General features: G+C 47.5%; 1 protein-coding gene across 1 annotated transcript; it reads right to left on the bottom strand.

Annotated features, from left to right (window-relative positions):
* Positions 1–639: 639 nt before the first annotated feature.
* On the bottom strand, positions 640–19,126 carry LOC140117841 (UDP-glucuronosyltransferase 3A1-like). Its single transcript, XM_072134972.1, has 7 exons — positions 18,980–19,126; positions 17,814–17,912; positions 15,702–15,816; positions 13,619–14,153; positions 11,711–11,942; positions 10,597–10,816; positions 640–971 (listed from the first exon to the last, which is right to left on the bottom strand). The coding sequence occupies exons 1-7, from the start codon at positions 19,074–19,076 to the stop codon at positions 695–697; spliced, it is 1,575 nt and encodes a 524-aa protein (XP_071991073.1). The 5' UTR covers positions 19,077–19,126; the 3' UTR covers positions 640–694.
* Positions 19,127–20,735: the final 1,609 nt, after the last annotated feature.

Genomic DNA, 20,735 nt, shown 5'->3' with positions numbered 1-20,735 from the left:
AGGGTCCTCTCTCCTGTAGAGTGTAATCTCTTATGGGAAGGGACCTCTCTCCTGTAGAGTGTAAGCTCTAATGGGCAGGGTCCTCTCTCCTGTAGAGTGTAAGCTCTTATGGACACGGTCCTCTGCCCTGTAGAGTGTAAGCTCTCATGAGCAGGGTCCTCTCTCCTGTAGAGTGTAAGCTCTTATGGGCAGTGTCCTCTCTCCTGTACAGTGTAAGCTCTTATAGGCAGGGTCCTCTCTCCTGTAGAGTGTAAGCTCTTATGGGCAGGGATTTCTTTCCTGTAGAGTGTAAGCTCTTATGGGCAGGGTCCTCTCTCCTGTAGAGTGTAAGCTCTTATGGGCAGGGTCCTCTCTCCTGTAGAGTGTAAGCTCTTATGGGCAGGGATCTCTTTCCTGTAGAGTGTAAGCTCTTATGGGCAGGGTCCTCTCTCCTGTAGCGTGTAAGCTCCTATGAGCAGGGTTCTCTCTCCTGTAGATTGTAAGCTCTTATGGGCAGGGACCTCTCCCCTGTAGAGTGTAAGGAAACATATGCACCAACTATGTAGAAGGAAAGGACTTTACCATTTTATCATCAATGAATAAAATCTGCTATCTCCACTTGTTATATGATGAAAATGTTTTTATTTTGAATTTAAAAATAAACTTAGCAAAAAAATATAACAAGTTCACATACAACTGAGAGACTGCAAAAATATCAGTTTTGTTTCTGTTTCTTTCTGGAACACAGGAGGTGGATCAGAAATCTGATAAGTTTCACGATGATGTAGATGATCAGAGCGACACAGGAGAAGATGAAGAGGATGATGTCCAGGAGAAGCTGCTGATACCAGGGCTGCTGGTAAGAATAGGGTCTAAGATGGCCGCCTCCACCGGAGCGGATGATGTGCTCCACCCATCCCAATAACTGCTGGTCAGGGGGGAACGGACGTGAGCGCATGATGACGCTCTGCTTCATGGCCGCCGTCTTGTAGCTGCAGGAAGGCAAAACACATTGTGAAAGATTTATCAATAAGTTTTTTGCTTCAAAAAGTCACATTGAGGTTTTTGCGACTTTTTGTCACCCAAAAGGTGTACAGCCATGGCCAAAAGTTTAGAGAATGACACAAATATTATATTGTCACATGATGTGTTCCCCTCTGGTTTGTCAGATGTTTTTATCACATAGAGAAATACAAGTGCAATCATATTATGAGTAACAAAAGCTTTTATTGGCTGTGAGAAGGAGTTACTGCAGCGAGTCAGTATTTGCAGTGTTGACCCTTCTTCTTCAGGACCTCTGCAATTCTCCCTGGCAGCTCTCAATCACCTTCTGGACCAAATCCTGACTGATAGCCGTCCATTCCTGCACAATCACTGCTGCATTGTGTCACAATTTGTTGGTTTTTGTTTGTCCATCCGTCTCTTGATGATTGACCACAAGTTCTCAATGGGATTAAGATCTGCGGAGTTTCCAGGCCATGGACCCAAAATCTCTATGTTTTGTTCCCTGAGCCATTTAGTTCTCCCCTTTGCTTTATGGCAAGGTGGAAAAGGCATTGTTATCACCAAACTGCTCTTGGAGGGTTGGGAGAAGTTGCTCTTGGAGGACATTCTGGTCCCATTCTTTATTCATGGATGTGTTTTTAGGTAAGACTGTGAGAGAGCCGATTCCCTTGGCTGAGAAGCCGCCCCACACATGAATGGTTGCAGGAGGTTTTACAGGTGGCATGAGACAAGACTGGTGGTATCGCTCACCTTGTCTTCTCCCAACAAGCTGTTTTCCAGATGTTCCAAACAATCGGAAAGGGGATTCATCAGAGAAAATGACTTTCCCCCAGTCCTCAGCAGTCCACTCCCTGTACCTTTTCCTGAATATCAGTCTGTCCCTGATGATTTCTGGAGAGAAGTGGCTTCTTGGCTGCCCTCCGTGACACCAGGCCTTGCCCCAAGAGTCTCCGCAGTGTCACAGTGCGTGCAGATGCCTCACACCTGCTGCTGCCATTCCTGAGCAAGCTCCGCACTGCTGGGAGCCCCATCCCCAAGCTGAAACACTTTTAAGAGACAGTCCTGGCGCTTGCTGGTCCTTCTTGGGCGCCCTGGAGCCTTTTTGGTAACAATGGAACCTCTCTCCTTGAATTCCTTGATAATGCAATAAATTGGTGACTGAGGTGCAATCTTTCTAGCTGCGATACTCTTCCCTGTTAGGCCCGTTTTGTCCAGTGCAATGATGACTGCACGTGTTTCTTTAGAGATAACCATGGTTAACAGAAGAGAAACAATGATGCCAAGCACCAGCCTCCTTCCAAAGAGTCCAGTGGTGTGATTCTTACTTAATCATGACAGATTGATCTCCCGCCCTGTCTTCATTAGCACCCACACCTGTGTAACTGGAGCAATCACTGACACCATGTTAGCTGCTCCTTTTAAGGCAGGCCTTTGTATCATTCTCAAAACTTTTGGCCATGACTCTAAAGAGCAATTCAAGCCAAGCAAACATAAGAAAAATATTTATAATTCTGTTGGCTAGCGCAAGGCATAAAAGTTACAAAGTCCCCAAAGGTGTATGTGAGGTTGATACAACTGTGATTTTTCAGCAACTTTTTTTTTACAATATTTCTGAGGAAGTCAAAATGATAAATCTGACAGTCAGCAGAGCAACAAAGACAGTTTCAAAATAGTAGCTGCCAAATAATGAAAGCTTCCTGCAACACCCTCGCCGATGCAATGGCGAGGTAGTGCTTGCGAATACGTCCCACCTGCATATACCCACATGACACTACATGGTCCTGACAGGACATAGGGATATTGCAGTGGTGAATCCTGCCTGGCAAGGCAGGAGTTAAGTATTTTGTATAATGCCAGATGCTGTTATCCAATGATATGTGTTACATCCTGTGCTCTGTAAGCTGAGATGTGATTGGAGGAGCAGCAACCACCTGACCAAGGGGAGGTAATGGAACCTCTGGCCAGGAATGTTCTGGAGACTAGATTATTCTAGTAAGGATTCAGAGAGATTCTGTTGTAGGAGAATCAGTGAGTGAGTGAGTAATCTCTGTCTAGCCCATACCAGAGCAGGAAGAGCCTAGCCCCTGCCTCTGAAGAGTGGAGCATTAGACTAGAGTTAGTGTAGTGAGGAAAGGGGTATCATCTTACCTTTAAAGGTGATACCTGAAGCCCTACAGGACAAGCTGAAGCTTCCAACCAGGACACAGCTTCCTCCCAGCCTGCCCTCTACATCCAGGCTGGTGAACTATCTCCTGAGGCTCCCTCCAACTCACATCTCGGCACCCTACCTACCTGTTAAAGGCACGTTGCTGCGGTTCCTGCCGGTTCAAATAAAGAACTGTAAGTTGTTTTCTTCAACTTCTGTCTCCGTCTGGTCCCGGCCTTCATCACCGGCACCCTGTCCATCACCCAGAGACTCACACTCGGGACATTAAGGGGTTGCCCCAGGGAGATCCGCTATAGCAGCCTCTCCCTCATCTTTTCTTGCCAACACCACCCTGCTGGAGACCTGCCAGGCTGTAGGACAGCCCTCCGGTTCCCCCGTACCAAGCACCGTGACAATAGCGTGCTTAGGCCGCAACCGCCAGCCACTCCGGTACCGCGGGCCCCGGCTGTCTCCAGGCCTCCATCCAAAGGCTAGGCCCGGTGGGGGATGTTGCAAGTGGCGTCACGAACAGGATTGATACTTCTGTGCCTTATTACGGCATTAAAGACTTTCCTTTATTAAAAAGACTGTGCTGCCTAACCCTGCTGCCATCCGGGTTTAGGCCTAAGGACTTGTGTGTTTCTGAACTGCGTTATACTGCTGCCACGTGCTGCCGAGCGTCGCTCCAGCACTCCAGAGGTTAATCCTGGCAAGAACTGTACCAGCTCTGCTACATCCGGCGCTGCCGCGCCTGAAGATTTTTACCTCAGAAACTGTGGCGCAGCAAATAATACCAGCCCGCCAAAACCTTCACTGGCGGGAAACCCAGATGACGCATCAAGCTCCACCCACGCGCGAAGCGCGCGAACCCCGCCTCCTGTGGCGCAGGAAAAATTAGAGCCCGCCACAGCTCTTGGCGGGAAGGACTCAGACTCCACCCCCCTGGCCCGAGGCGGACTTCCTGCCCTGCCTCAGAGAAGGGCCAGACCTCAAGTGGATGTTGAGCTGTGAGGACTACATCATGTGGGGTCCTCCGCCCTTCCCTCCTGTGGAGCGTCCTGAGTTTTATGAAGTCCTAGAGACGATGGTGGTAGTCTCCGCGCAGCCTGTCCGAAGACCTTCCGCGGGACATCGGCTGCACCGAGGAATTACTCGGGCTTTCGTCACCCGGACCTGCTACCACACGGTGACGCAGTACCAGATTCCACCCGGGCGGATCCTCGTCCCTATCCCGGCTGCCATCCCGGTAGCGCGGGCCCACGTGGAGGCGCCACGTGGAGAGGCCCCGACTCCTGCGGAGCCAACGCCTGGGCCTGGTATGGCCGCTCCACCTGCTCCGAGGCCTACCCCTCCGGCTACGCGGCCTGCTAGCCCCGCTATGGTAGCTCCTGACCCTCCGGTGGTTCCTGCTCCTGTTCCGGCACCTGCCTGTCGCCCAAGGAGATCCGAACCCGAACCGGAGCCACGAGCCCCAGCACTGAAACCTCCGCAGCCTCAAGGCCGAGGTGAGGCCACCCGCCGGCGACTCCGAGACGCTGTCTCGGAACAGCGACGTCGAGAGAAGGAGGCCCAGCGGTATATGGCCGGCAGATCCACAGCGGGAGCCTGGGTCGAGAAGAACCGCACCACCGGCATGGTCAGGTTCTTCGACAAGCGGAAGGGCTATGGCTTCGCTACCCAGGACTATACCGGACGGGAAGTATTTATACCCCGCCGGTCCGTCAAGAGGCCTGATCTGCCGGAGAGCCAGCACAACCTCAAGCCAGGCGAGTGTATAGAGTTCTCCCTGCAGGAAGGACCGCGAGGACCCTGGGCGGCTGGAGTGATCCGGATCCCCGACTCCGATGAGGACCGCTATTACCCGCAGGACGAATGGTATGAGGACGACGAGTGGCCGGAGTCTCCGAACACCTCTTCCTCCTCGGCTGCAAGTCCCCGGGCGGTGACCCATGTGAATGCCCCATCCACGGTAATCGTGAGTACGGGTCCCATTGCCATCCATGGGCCGGGCATGATACAGGGCGCCACCCCCAACGGTTCCCCTGCTGGGAGCATTGCCAGGTCCCGCGGCTCTTCCGTGGGTGAGGACATCCCGGCTGGTGAGCCTTGTCCGGAGGCTTCCACTAGGCCCTCTTCTCCAATTGTCACCTACCAGTGGGGTGATGACCCGGCCCCAGAAGAACCGGAGCTGGAAGGAGCCGCGGCGCTGCCGCAGGTTCCCATTTATTTCTTCATGGACCCCTCTGTGGTCCCTGGCTCAGTTGAGCCCCCGGCTGGAACAGCCGACACCCCGGGCGACAGCGCTCCTCCCCCTGAAGGTCCGGAGGATGTTGCTGCACCTGCAGTACCCACTACTGCCGCCGGGTGTCCCCAGCCGGCATCTACTCCCGCTGAGGATATACAGGACTCCCCGCTGGAGACGGATCCTGTTTTTGCTGAACCCAGCGATGCAGAGTAACCCCTGAAGGGCTGTAGCCCACTTCAGGTATTGTACTATGTAAATATTGTGTGTATTTATCTCCATTTACCCCAAAGAGCCAGAAACTTTCCTGAGACTCTTACCCTTATTTATCTCAGTCAAGAGATTATGTGCTATGATAGCACCCTTCCTCTGCCACAGCAGAGATTTCTTCAAAGGACTCTGTCCCTCTACACATGGAGGAGACCCTTTGCTTCTCAGTGCACTTTTCCCCACATCAAGGGCTGTACCCAGAAGATGGACTTTGTTACTAGAGACCTTCTGAGAGACTTTTGCCAACCTCCAGGAAAAGTTGCAATGTAATTTATTATCATTTTGCACTTAATGCCTTCCTTTTAGGTACGGACATTCTGTTTGCACTTTTTTATGCCTTTCCTTTTCAGGAAAAGAGACATTTTATGCTGCTACCCTGAGTAGCCTATTTACCTATGTAACGTTGTCACGTTATAAGATGTGTACCCATTAGGCTCCTAAGCCAATGTGATTTTGCTAACCTGTTGCACACTGTCATATCTGCCAGTAGTCTGCATTAACCCTTTCATAGGCTTTTCAGGTTGTAGTGTGGTTGTGTCGGACCGTCTTTTTGTGTAAAACACTGACCGCTACCTGATCCCTCAAACTGAGGTTTGCACATGGGGGTAGTCCGTAAACTGCGGGTCTTTAGGGGACCGGGGGTGTTACACAGATAGCACCTGGATGCCACCCATACATGGGTAAGGTTGTCAGTCAGGAGGTACTCGTGTCGCATATGCTAACGCAATGCAGATAGACACCATATAATTGCCGCCAGGGAAGAAGCGTTGATCAAACAAATATACAGGCCTTGGTGCAAGGAGTGGATTACAGGACATGACACCACACCTTTCCTACTGTACAGTTCGGTTTAATGGCGTCAGCGACCAACTGTCATACAGCTATATTTTTGTCTTAGTCCGACACCAACCCAGGTGCCTGTCTCCAGGACCATGGGCGGTTTGTCCCTACACCTCACATAGCCTGCACTTCCTAGAAGTGCCCTTAGCCCCCTCTGTGCCCCAAAACATCTATAGGCGAGCCGAGGGCGGCTCTTTCAATTGCCCCCGGGGTATGCAACACCCTCGCCGATGCAATGGCGAGGTAGTGCTTGCGAATACGTCCCACCTGCATATACCCACATGACACTACATGGTCCTGACAGGACATAGGGATATTGCAGTGGTGAATCCTGCCTGGCAAGGCAGGAGTTAAGTATTTTGTATAATGCCAGATGCTGTTATCCAATGATATGTGTTACATCCTGTGCTCTGTAAGCTGAGATGTGATTGGAGGAGCAGCCACCACCTGACCAAGGGGAGGTAATGGAACCTCTGGCCAGGAATGTTCTGGAGACTAGATTATTCTAGTAAGGATTCAGAGAGATTCTGTTGTAGGAGAATCAGTGAGTGAGTGAGTAATCTCTGTCTAGCCCATACCAGAGCAGGAAGAGCCTAGCCCCTGCCTCTGAAGAGTGGAGCATTAGACTAGAGTTAGTGTAGTGAGGAAAGGGGTATCATCTTACCTTTAAAGGTGATACCTGAAGCCCTACAGGACAAGCTGAAGCTTCCAACCAGGACACAGCTGCCTCCCAGCCTGCCCTCTACATCCAGGCTGGTGAACTATCTCCTGAGGCTCCCTCCAACTCACATCTCGGCACCCTACCTACCTGTTAAAGGCACGTTGCTGCGGTTCCTGCCGGTTCAAATAAAGAACTGTAAGTTGTTTTCTTCAACTTCTGTCTCCGTCTGGTCCCTGCTAATACGGCTGCCTTCATCACCGGCACCCTGTCCATCACACAGAGACTCACACTCGGGACATTAAGGGGTTGCCCCAGGGAGATCCGCTATAGCAGCCTCTCCCTCATCTTTTCTTGCCAACACCACCCTGCTGGAGACCTGCCAGGCTGTAGGACAGCCCTCCGGTTCCCCCGTACCAAGCACCGTGACAATAGCGTGCTTAGGCCGCAACCGCCAGCCACTCCGGTACCGCGGGCCCCGGCTGTCTCCAGGCCTCCATCCAAAGGCTAGGCCCGGTGGGGGATGTTGCATTCCCATAAAGTGTATCCAGAATGTTCTAGAAAGTTCTTCACTGTCGTAAGGAGGCAATAAAGGAAGAACCCAGGGCATTAGCAGACACAATGGGGTTTATTTACTAAGGGTCCTGCGGCCACACTTCGGTTGGATATTCCGCCGATTTCCGATCCCCGACGCATCATGCCGGGGATTGTGTCGCACGCGATCAGATTTTGGCGCATCGCGCCGGCCTGCAAGCGACACAAATCCGGAGGGGGGGGAGGGGTTTGGGGCAGGCCATCAGACAACCCGACGGATTCAGACTACGCGTGGGATCTAACATTTCAAATTGTGTCGCAAGACACGCACTTAAATGCACCGGGAAGAAGATGGTGAACTCTGGAGGACCTCGGTGGGGAAGCGACAGATGCAGGAACTTGGGCGCACGAGCTACTTGAATCGCACCGGACTTCATCTTCGTCGGACCATCCGGATCGTGACAGGACCGGGTAAGTAAATTCGCCCCAATGGGGCTCATTCTCCGCTCAGGTCCACCAGAGTTCACCATCTTTTTAGTGGTGCGTTGCCTTGCGTCACAATTTGACAGTTTAAGCGTCAAAAATCGCCAAAATCCCAGTGCAGACGCTACTTAAATACGTTTTCCCCTGAATTGCCCCGGGATTTTGGCGCACGCGATCGGATTGTGGCGCATCGGCGCTGGCATGCATGCGACGGATATCGGGGGCGTGGCCGAACGAAAACCCGACGGATTCGGAAAAACGCAGCATTTAAAACAAAAAATCTGTTGCGGAGCTTGCACTTACCTTCACTCAGCCCGGCTCGTTGAACTCCAGTGCGTTCCGATGCCCTTCAGCGCAGCATCGCCACCTGGTGGACGGCGGAGGAACTGCCTTAATAAATCCCGTCCGGACCCGAATCCAGCGCAGAGAACGCGCCGCTGGATCGCGCATGGACCGGGTAAGTAAATCTGCACATTTACTATGGGTCCAAATCGCGTTTTTCCACCGGGTTTCCCCAATTTTTCCAATTTGCACCAAATTGCCCCAGGATTTTGGCGCACGCGATCGGATTGTGGTGTATCGGCACCGGCTATCACGCGACAGAAATAGGGGGGCGTGGCCATCAGAAAACCTGACGGCTTCGGAAAAACCGCGGAATTAAAAAAAAAAATTTGACAGATTTCTATCAAGGTAATCCCTGTGATAGTGGGGGGAATAGGCCTGATCAACCCACTTCTGCTTTTAGTCCCGAGTCCTTTGTTTACAGTTACACTTGTCAGATCGCGTTTAACGCATGCGTTTAAAAACGCATTGCAACAGCTTAAGAGAGATTTGTCTAATTAAACAGCTGTTAACACTTGCGTTTACAAAACGCAAATGTTAATGGTTGTGTTAACAAACACATTCGTTAGCTCGGTGTTATTGGTTGGGTTTTGCAAATGCAAGTGTTAACAGCTGTTTAATTAGGCAAATCTCTCTTAGGCCCCTTTCACACTTACGTTTTTCATGCGCGTTTTCTGCGCGTGCTTTTGACGTGCAGAACTTGCATTGCACTCTGACCCATTGTAACCAATGGGTCTTTTCAGACTTGCATTTTTTTTCACGCACACATTTGCGTTTTTTTTAACGCGCGTTTAAATCTCGACATGCTCTACTTTTGCAAGTCACGCGCGTGAAAAACGCACCATACAAGTCTATGGAGATGCATCAAAAACGCATTGCACTCTGAGACACTTGCAAGTGCAATGCGTTTTTCACGCATCAATTGCCATAGAAAAGATAGAGCTCAGTCCTGAGTCCATTTCACGCGCGTTTTCTGCGCGTGAAAAATGCATCGAAATTGCATTGAAATTGCATTGAAAACGCGCGTGAAAAACTGAGACACTGAACAAACTCTGACTGAAAACTGATTGCATTCTGATGCAAAATGTGCGTTTTTCACTGACCAAACCCTGATCGCACCCTGATTAAACTCTGACGTGAAATGCAACGCGAGTGTGGAAGGGGCCTTAGGTTGTACAACACTGCCAAATACTGACTTAGGCCCCTTTCACAGTTGCGTTTTTCACGCGCGTTTTCTGCGCGTGCTTTTGACGCGCAGAACTTGCATTGCACTCTGACCCATTGTAATCAATGGGTCTTTTCAGACTTGCATTTTTTTTCACGCACACACCCACGTTTTTTTTAACGCGCGTTTAAATCTCGACATGCTCTACTTTTGCAAGTCACGCGCGTGAAAAACGCACCATACAAGTCTATGGAGATGCATCAAAAACGCATCCTCTGAGACACACGCAAGTGCAATGCAAGTGCAATGCGTTTTTCACGCATCAATTGCCATAGAAAAGATAGAGCTCAGCCCTGAGTCCATTTTACGTGCATTTTCTGCGCATGAAAAACGCATTGAAATTGCATTGAAAACGTGCATGAAAGACACTGAACAAACTCTGACTGAAAACTGATTGCACTCTGATGCAAAATGCGCGTTTTTCACTGACCAAAAACTGATCGCACCCTGATCAAACTCTGACGTGAAATGCAACGCGAGTGTGGAAGGGGCCTTAGTGAATCACGGCACAGGGAATTCTCCATGGTGTTAGGACACGTTTGTCTGCATGAGAACTAATTTTAATAAATTGCTCACCTCACACAGATATGAGTGTGATTCTCCTGCAGGAGAGGTTTTTTTTGTGTTTGGGCTTATCACATGACTTCTCAATTCTGCACCTTTTCCCCTCTCACAGCATGGATCTCACAGCATGACACCCCTATGGTCATTGTATGGTAATCTTGATCCAGTATATAACAACATTGATCTGGGTGCTGCTCCCAACAGAGGGTCCCCATCTGTTTATCAAATAAATAATTGGTGGCTTCTTTAGAAAGTTCTACACAATTACACTCTACCCTGATCCTAGATCATACAGAACGGACACTCACCTTTTGTCTTTTACTATTTTCTGGATCACATCAGCAAATTTGTCAGATTTGATTTCATTGAATGGAATATATTCTCCCATAAGTTTTACTTTAATTCGAACTAAGTTGTCAGTCTGATCTCCAAAAAGTGGGATTCCCAAAACGGGGACGCCATGATACACGGCCTCTGTCACGCTGCTCAATCCACCGTGTGTCACCAGGAGGCGGATTCTCGGATGTCCTGTAACAGAATGGAATAATAACAAGGGTCAGTCAGGCCGGGTGCAGGTAAGCGCGTGTCAAGCGACACTTTTTTAAAAAAAATGCTGTGTTTTTTCCAAATCCGTCAGGTTTTCGTACGGCCATGCCCCCGATTTCCGTCACGTGCATGCCGGCACCGATGCGCCACAATCTGATTACGTTCACCAAAAACGGGGGCAATTCAGGGAGATGAAGAATCATGACCCCCTCCAATGACTGACCCACCTTCCTGTGGACAAGAGTGCCTCTCTCAGAGATGGGAGAAGGAGAAGATAATGCTGCAGAAGAGGAACCCTGCCCCACTTTGAAACTCTCAACGTTTTAACTTTGGCAGAGTTCAATTGGAAGACTATGGGGCCAGCTTCAGGTCAGAAAGTCAACCCACTCCTACTTTTAACACAATTTTATTGGGTTAAAGAGGGCACGGTGAGCTGTTTAGAAGCTGGGTTAAGGGAGCTATCAGCTTATTGAAGGGAGCCAACTCCCATTTTAACGCGAAAGAGTCGGCTTTTTGTGCCGGCTTGTACACAAATGACCCATCACTAACTAACACCCCTGCAGTGGAACTGAAGTAGTATTGCTGACTACAGAGTTATTATCAGGCTATATAAAAAGTTTTTGTGTCTGCTGAATCTTTCAGGAAAGGTTTAGGCTTAACCTCAGCACTTATTTCTGTTGTCTCTCCTGAAACAGTACACACCGGTGGACACAGACATTCGGTGTTGCAACATTAAGATACATATTCAGTCTGGACTTTGATCAATAGTGAGGCTCAGATGTCACCATGTCCTAGCAGGTTAGGCCCCAATGCAAATGTGTTGTGAAGCCCAGGGTTTCAGATATATGTGGTCCACAGTTTTCTAGTAGCACTTACCTAGTAAATCATTCTGGTTCACCCAGTCCAGAAGCCTAACATTGGGGGCCGGTTTCAGATCCTTCGGCCATTGTGATGACTTGTATCTCCAGATAACTTTTTGTGGGACATTAGTGAATGCAGAATTCATTTCTTTAATAAGATCCATTCTAGAGATATTGGATACCATTGAGCCAAGTGTCAACAGGATAAACCCGGAGTCTCCTGACTCAGCTATGAAATCTTCTAGATCCTAGACAAAGGTATAGAAGTGGATAAGAATCAGTAGTCAGAAAATATACAGGTCGTGTTGTCAGCAGCCACTCTAGTCTTAGTTATTGTAACCATCTATTTGAAATCCATTTTAGGGGCCCAATACAAAATCTGTGACTTACCATGTTTTAGCTACAATATTGCAAGGGAGAGGGAGGTGCAGGGATGTGCATAACTAGCAGCCCGGAACACCGGACATCTTGTCCCAATGCTCCGTACTGCTAGTTATGAGTGGGAAATCAGCAAAAATCAGGCACTGTAATGGGTACCAGGTCTATCCTAAGTTAGGTCAAATTATTTATAGCTTAATTACCATAAGAAAAAAAGGTAGAAAAATAAAATGAAAGGATTCCAAAGTTTAGCTGCTATTAGCCTTGTTAAGGAGATCGCACTGGTTTCGGACGACATCTTGCGTACTGTCAGCCATGTTAGGTCAAGCAAACATTTTAGCTGACCTCTGTCCAGTTAAATGTCATGATTTTGCCATTTTTGTGTAACCTGCTTGTAAAAGTTTTTCCTTGGCACATGTGAGAGACTATTGACCTTCGGTATGTTCTTCTTCTTATCATAAATGTTTGGGTTCTAGAGACATTGGGGCAGATTTACTTACCCGGTCCATTCGCGATCCAGCGGCGCGTTCTCTTCGCTGGATTCGGGTCCGGACGGGATTTATTAAGGTAGTTCCTCCGCCGTCCACCAGGTGGAGCTGCTGCGCTGAAAAGCATCGGAACGCGCTGGAGTTCACCGGCTCGGGCTGAGTGAAGGTAAGTGCAAGCTCCACAACAGGTTTTTTAAATGCGGCGGTTTTTCCGAATCCGTCTGGTTTTCGTTCGGCCACACCCCCGATTTCCGTCACGTGCATGCCAGCGCCGATGCGCCACAATCCGATCGCGTGCGCCAAAATCCCGGGGCAATTCAGGGAGAATCGGCGCAAATCGGAAATATTCGGGTAACACGTCGGGAAAACGCGAATCGGGCCCTTAGTAAATGACCCCCATTCTCTGTACATTCTGTAGTATAAACATGTCTGTGAACAAGGCCTGTTAATTTTTTTCACAGAATGTGCTGATGAATTCATTGTGGCCAATAGCATTGCAGTATTCTATTCACGCCTCTTTGATGACTCTTCTTTCTGTGATATTATGCATTTGAGAGATTAAATGGGGGAGAAGAACTTTACATACACTGAGAGACTGACGTGTGTCTTAGTTTTATGTTCAAGTTCTGGGACCGGGACAACCATGAAAGGGTTAATTTGAAAGTCACCTGTACAACTTGAAGGGCGGTTAAGCCCTAGATAAAAATCTCTAACAAGCCTAAAAACATCAGCTATTGTTTAACCCCATTGCTGCAACATGACGTTCTCCAACATCATGGTGTGGCATCGAGTGTATGAAGAAAGCTTACAGGTTATTAGCTGATAATTATAAGTTTCTTTTCTAGTTGATCCTGGCGTGTCAAGACTAGAGGAGGACAGCGCAGGGATCAACATCAAGAGGAGTGGAGGTGAGTATTTGATTTTTTTTTTTTTAAATGGTAGATTTCCTTTGGTATTAGATTTCACTTGAGTGTAGATCCTGTGTTGCATATCCAAGTGGTTAACCCTTACATTACATTATTCCGTGTGAAAGTGGTAAACCTGATTCTTGTACTTACCTGTGACACGGGTTTAGCCGGCTTTGCTGTCAATCCACTGATACATTGAACGTGAGGAAGCAGAGGACGGGGAAACTCAAGGCTAAAATCCACATGGTATATCCAAAGCTCTGCTTTACGATGAAGGTCATCTAACGTAGGTCTAGAGTCAGGAGGAAAATGTTCTTCAATGACTCCGCGGAATATGGCTTCCTTCCGAATCTCAACTACATAGGAGCCCAGATACATAAAAGTGTTTTTCACACGTTCCAGGAAACTCATGCGATCAGTGAGCTCTGAGCGGAACATCGGCACGTAGGATGGAGGGTTCGGCAACCCAACGGCCAAGGAATTGTAAAACGGTCCAGGAGTGAAGGCGATATATGGAATACCAAGCTTTTCAGCAACCAAGAAGTGGCAAGGGTTAAATGTATCTAAAATGGCAACGTCATAGTTTTCTTGCTTCAGAAAGTCCAAAATATCAGTTTGGTTCATATAGAGGCGGCAATGCTTTGCATATAAAGTCACCAAGTTTAAGAAAGACTGGACGTCATTTCTGAAAGAAAGAATAAAAACACCCCTTAGAGGGATTGTTCAAAAGAGTATGGTCCCTACTGATTATTTTGGGTAACCCCTGTGGTGTTGGCTTGATCAAACATCTTCCACCATTCACAACAAGCTACAGCCCAACATCTTCATGCATTAAGTCCTCAACCTAATGACCATTATTGGTCCTACAAAACATTATAATGTTTATTGTTTTATCATGTATTCATGTCACTTGTTGGGGTAGGCCCTCCGTATTGACACCTGAACCAGCACCATCTAGAAAGGAGAACAAAAAGTTTATAAAAAGGGTTCCTACCTGGTTCTGGGGTTATGTGGTGTGAGCCATGGGGAACATTTACTAAGAACAGTGCAGTGTGTACTATGTTCAGTTGCCTGTCGTGTGCAGGGGGCGCCAGATTCAGGATTTTTGGCGCCCGTTCTTCATGAATCTGGTGCCCCCTGCACTGCTCGACTACTCCACTTTTTTTTGGTGCACCTTTAACATGAGTTGGGCGAGACAATTTTATCGGACTTTGCATGATAAATCCGGCGCCCCCTAATTTGTGTTGCCTGAAGCCTAATGCAGCTGCACCACAAAAGGATCACATGTGACACAAATGTGCTGACACTTTTTAAATACCTGCGCAAGCAGTTTGCACTGAAAAGAACGCGCAAAGTCCGACAGAAAACTGGCGCAAGCACGTTAGTAATTGTGGGCCTACGTGTGGTGAGAGATAGCAGAGCACAGAGGAGTTGTAGACTGATGCAGTCTGAGAGACAGAACACAGACAGACTTCAACAGTTCTACCCAGCCCTTCTTCAGAAAATATTTTGGAAGCTACAGCCTGACGTCTGCTACTAGACGGATCCTGTACTACCTACTGTTTTACTACTGTTTGATTCTGGTACTGGAATAAAGAACTGTGATTTGGAATGTAATTCAGGCTCTTGAGAATGAACTAAAGAGACAGCAAGCCCTGAGACTAACTGTAGTGCAGGCTCTGGGGATCACATGGATGACACAGATAGAAACAGTGATTCCCGAGACTAATTTTCCTTCTCAGTTGTCCCTACCTGATTGCCTGACCTACCCTAGGTGGTAGGGGACAACAAGTTGATGTTTTACTTCCTACACCAAAGTACGAAACACAGGGAGGCCAACACAATAAAAACAAAGAGGAATAGTCTCCAGAGCTAGGTCACAACAAAGAGGAATAGTCTCCAGAGCTAGGTCACAACAAAGAGGGCAAACACAGTACAACATCATAAGGCAGAATAATAGTCTGAATAAAGCAAGAAGGCCAGAATACAGAGTATAGAAAACAGAATACCAGGAACTTGCTTCAAACTGGATCTATAGCAGACACAGAGTTCTGACCAGGAAGAGCCTATAAGAGAAACATTGTCCCAGTCCGGAAGTTGACATTAGAGTTTTGTGCTAGGCGGAAAAATGTACAACAGAATGCAACAGGAACCATCACCTTTTGCATGATGAGAGCTGCCCCACCCCCAAGTTATCCCCCTAGACTTGTGAATTGTCTGTGCGGTGACTTACCTGCCCATGAAGGCTTCTCTCTGATACTCATTGAAAAGCTCATCATACTCTTTGAGATGTTCCTCCTCCATGTTATATGTGGACACTGCATACGGGACAGACGTCATCTTATAGCCTGCAATAATTACAGATTATGTACTTGTTAAAGGGGATTTCTTACATTTATATATAGCAGTTAAAGGGGTAGTCATAACACAGTAACTTATCCCCTATCCCAGAACCACCAATACCCTCATTCCTTTAGATGAAAAGTGGCTGGAGCATAGGAGGGACCATCACTCCAGTCACATCTTAGGGGCTGCTTGGACCTTATTTTACACAGCACCATACAAGTATGTCCAGGGCAGGTCACACATGTGCACCAGGGCTCCAGTCACAGAGGGACTTGCAGCACCTATTGTGCCCAATTCAGTTATTTATCTGTTATCCTGTTGATGGGGATAGTTACAATAGGGGGACAACCCCATTATTATAGTCTTTATGAAGAGGAGTTGCATACTGAGTCTTATTTGGTTGTATACAGTACTGTCCTCAGCGGGTGCCCTTAACATTTTCAACTCCAAAGGCCTTTTAATTACTTGCTCTCTAATTATAATGTGAAGCCTCCACCTGACCTGCCCCAGTCTATACAGCAAAGCACACAGTGATATCTTGTAGTTAATCAATGTTGCTTTTCCTTATGCACAGAGTTGGATTAGTGGATTTATGGGAACAAGGGTAACCCTCTTACCATGGTTATTGGAAAAAAAATTGTGTGCCCCACAAATACTCCATATTTAACACCAACCAATATAATGTCCCATTTCCTGCAGCCCTTGATCTAAAATGCCCCCTTTCCTGTAGCCCCCCCCCCACTATAGTGCCTTTTTTTCTGTAGATCTTTTTTAATGTCTTGATAAGAAGACAGCTACAGAAGAGGACATTATAATACCCCCTATAGCAACCCCCACACACCTATAAAGTCCCCTTGAAATGTCCACAGCAGAGACCCCATGCAATGTCCCCAGCAGTGCTCCCTGCACCCAATGCAATGTCCCCAGCAGTGCTTCCTCCACCCAATTCAGTGTGTACAGCAGTGTTCCCCCAATGCAATCTCCCCAGCAGTGCTCCCACCACCCAATTCAGTGTGTACAGCAGTGTTCCCCCAATGCAATGTCCCCAGCAGTGCTTCCTCCACCCAATTCAATGTGTACAGCAGTGTTCCCTGCACCCAATGCAATGTCCCCAGCAGTGCTTCCTCCACCCAATTCAATGTGTACAGCAGAGTTCCCCCAATGCAATGTCCCCAGCAGTGCTCCCTCCACCCAATTCAATGTGTACAGCAGAGTTCCCCCAATGCAATCTCCCCAGCAGTGCTCCCTCCACCCAATTCAATGTGTACAGCAGAGTTCCCCCAATGCAATCTCCCCAGCAGTGCTCCCTCCACCCAATTCAATGTGTACAGCAGAGTTCCCCCAATGCAATCTCCCCAGCAGTGCTCCCTCCACCCAATTCAATGTGTACAGCAGTGTTCCCCTAATGCAATGTCCCCAGCAGTACTTCCCCACCAATGAAATGCCACAAAAGTGCTCCCCACCCCATGAAATGTCCCAAGCATTACACCCCACTACTAATAAATCCCCCCAGCAGTTCTTACCCACACCTAATAAATGCCTCCAGCAGTGCTCCCCCTAAAAAATACCCCCAGCAGTACTCCCCCACCCCTAATTAATACCCCCAGCAGTACTTTCCCATCCCTAATAAATGCCCCCAGCAGTGCTCCCCCAACACTTATCCTAGGTGCTCCTGTTCACCCCCTGGCTCCAGCTTCTTCTACCCTCAGGTTCTGGGCAGTGCGGGCAGAGGCACGTCTAAGCTCTGTGCTTGCGTGAACCCGCTTTGTCAGAGCCATCATAGTACGTCGGCAGAAATGTACCTCTGCCTGGAACCTTGGGCGAAGTCGAAGCCATGGGTGAACAGGAGCGCCAGAGGTAAGTACTGATTTTTATTTTCTTTCCAGGCATAAGATTCTGGCTCGGGACAGTTTTGTCTTGGGCCACAACCAGGCGGTGGATGACCACTGTTCTAGAAGTGTCACTAAAATACCCCATACAAATCCGCAGTTATTCAGACCTGGAATATTCCGGTAACTGTGACGAAACATCCTGACATCATGTCCATTGTCTTGTAGAATGCGTGAAATTTCATCCATTAAGAGATAATGGCTTCCACCTAAAATATCAAACAAGAGCTTAGATTATACATGTGCAACATCTATACACATTGGCCCACATTAATTAAAGTGTTTGTGCCAGTTTTCTGTCTGATGTTGCACTAGAAAGAACATGCAAACTGCTTGTACATGTGTTTATAAAGTATCTGCGCCAATTTTGTGTCACGGCTGCTCTGTGTCCAACGGGGCGAAAAAAATGTGCACCTAAAGGGGCTGTTACTGCTTCGTCATAGTTTGAGCCACATTCTCCTACTGCTCTGCTCCCGTGCTTTCTGTACTCAGGACTGTCTGAACTCTTACTCGACTCAAATGCCCATGTGGGCTTGGTTACTCAAGCCTTCCCATTTTTGGAAAATTCTATGACCTACTACAGTGACTAGTGATATCCTGTGATCAGAAATTATGTCAGCAGGTGGCTGAGATCATGGTATTTGAGTCGGCAGCGTGCGGGGACCCGGAGACGGAGCTGAAGACACAAAAGGACCTGCGAGGGGTGCCGGAAAGGCGCGTACAGAGCTTATTTTTTATAGACTCAAGTATAAGCCGAGTATACTTGAGTCTTTTTTTAATGAGAAAAGGTGTTATTTTGGGATTTTCATTTGTTAAACATATTAATCAACCTACACCAGCTCTTAACCCACTAGACTAGAAGCCCCATCGGGTATGTTGAGGAATATCCTTTCTATCGTTGAAATCTCCCTCATTTTCCTACAAGAAAATATTCTCTAAAGCCAAATGACCTGAGAATTCAGTTCTGATGTCACTATCTTGGGGGTCAATAGTGCCTAAAACAATGGTTCTGGTGTCATTGTATCATGTTCTAGTCTTATACCATGGGGTGAAAGGTGTTGTGCCTCCAAATTTCAGGGACACGTCCATATCGTTGGTATAGGGAATTTCCTAATAGGAAGATTCCTTTAAAGAATCCCGTCTAGGAGATGCTTTGCACTTCTTACCTGTGGACATTGTTACAGAGAATTACAAATGCCTACAAAGCCGCAATGTGGAAACATACATGTGCACAGGAGCTTACAATACAGGGAGGAGATCAGGTCTGTGAACTCACCGACAAAACTTATGGTCAGGATCTTGGCTCCTTGTAGACAGTGAAGGTGTAATATACAGAGGAGGATGAGGACACGAGGCGCCCTGCTGCCTGCCATTCTGCAGATCCTTACTGTGCCAGGCTGTGAGTTATAAGCATTGGAGCAACGCCCGCAGCCTGGCCCGGCCCCTCCAGATATATGAAATGAGTACACAGAATCAGGCCAGAGTTCACACTTATTTGTCAGTTCTATCCAGCACAATATCCACATGGTTTATTGTGAATAAAAGGTGCCACTATTCAATTTTGAGCTATTTTTTAGCATTGAAGCTTAGAGAAGTCACTACAGGCAGTCCTTTACTTAAGAACACCTGAATTACAGACAAATCCTTAAAGCACAACTGTAATTTTCTTTACAAATCCATAGCTCTTTGGATGTAGAACAACTTTGCCTATTTTCGTTGTTACCAACAGTTTCTTGCTATCCTCCTCAGTTTAGCCCAGTCCTGAAGTAGCTCCTTCCTCTGCCTGTGCTGTGTGAATCTGTTCTGTTGTAAACAACTGTATAGACTCACAGGTGGGGAGTGGCTGCTGCTCCCTGTTCACAGAGGAGGAAGGAGGGGGAGGTCATGTGACAGATCTCTCTCTCACTCTAGTTAAATGTGTTCAGTGCTGTGGATACAGAAGTCCCCTAAACAGAATAGTGATTGTTCCCTATCAGTTCCCCCATCCCAGTCTATGATTTTACAGAACTTTCTTGGTCTCTCTCTTCACCTCATGTTGCAGCCCTTCCCCCACCTTGTGCTCACACTTTCTGAACCCTGCAAAGAAGCTATTAACCCTTTGTGCTCACACAGTACAGACTATAGATTTCATATAACTATTTTACCTCTGATTTCAACCACTTATTACATATTCCCTGCTCCTCCATGTGATTAAAGCTCCCAGGCTTGTCACCATATCCATCTTATAAGTATAATATTCAGTGTTCATTGGATTTACTTGTAGAAATCTCACTGAATTTACTGCTAAATTACTAAATGAAAGAACACAAGGCATCATGGAAAATGTGGGCAGAGTGCATTGGAGTCATCTTCAGGGGAGATACAGGAAGAGGTTAGTCTCTGCCCACTTTACATTTGGTGAGAAATATCTTTGTCAAACGCTTTCAGAAAAGAAAATGCTAGAACTGTGGAAAGAAAATCGGAAGTAACACAATATTGGCATTGTTCTGTTTCTTTTTAAAGGGGGAATCACGCAAGTTCAAGTAGCAAAAGAATTGAATAGGCAGCATTGATCATCCAGAAGACTTCTTTATAAATCACATAAATAGTTGCAAAAGACTTCTCGATGGTGAGTGCCACATATCCAATTCTTTTGCTAATTGAACTGTTACTTTTGCAACATTGGGCTGAGCACCATTTGGCATAGGCAGGGGTTTCCAAAATAATCCTCTGGGAGAAGAGGAAACCCCACCTGCGCACATGCAGATCTTCAAGCAAGATTCGGGTAAATGCACTGCTTAGTACAAGGCTTTAGCAATCTAGGCTCTGGTCCTGTAGGTATGTAGTAATCTTAGTTCTGGTCCTGTACCTGCGTATTAAGCTTGGCTGTGGTACAGTATATATGTAGTAATTGTAGTTCTGGTAACATATCTATGTAGTAATATCGGTTCTTGTCCTGTATCTATGTAGCAATCTTTGTTCTTGTCCTGTATGTATGTGGTAAACTTGGTTCTTGACCTGCAAATATGTATTTGTGTTGGTTTCAGTGTAGC

This window comes from Engystomops pustulosus, chromosome 1 (assembly GCF_040894005.1).
Source record: "Engystomops pustulosus chromosome 1, aEngPut4.maternal, whole genome shotgun sequence".
In the NCBI taxonomy this organism is placed as follows: Eukaryota; Metazoa; Chordata; class Amphibia; order Anura; family Leptodactylidae; genus Engystomops; species Engystomops pustulosus.
This window is presented reverse-complemented; position numbering and strand designations above follow the sequence as displayed.

What these genes read in the sequence shown, in the direction of transcription:
- LOC140117841 (XM_072134972.1), bottom strand. Translation starts at nt 19,076, where the DNA reads ATGGCAGGCAGCAGGGCGCCTCGTGTCCTCATCCTCCTCTGTATATTA. An exon ending in CAGTTACCGGAATATTCCAG is followed by an intron (nt 15,817 to 17,813) that starts GTCTGAATAACT and finishes TAATTATTGCAG; the next exon opens with GCTATAAGATGACGTCTGTC. An exon ending in AGAGAAGCCTTCATGGGCAG is followed by an intron (nt 14,154 to 15,701) that starts GTAAGTCACCGC and finishes TCTTTCTTTCAG; the next exon opens with AAATGACGTCCAGTCTTTCT.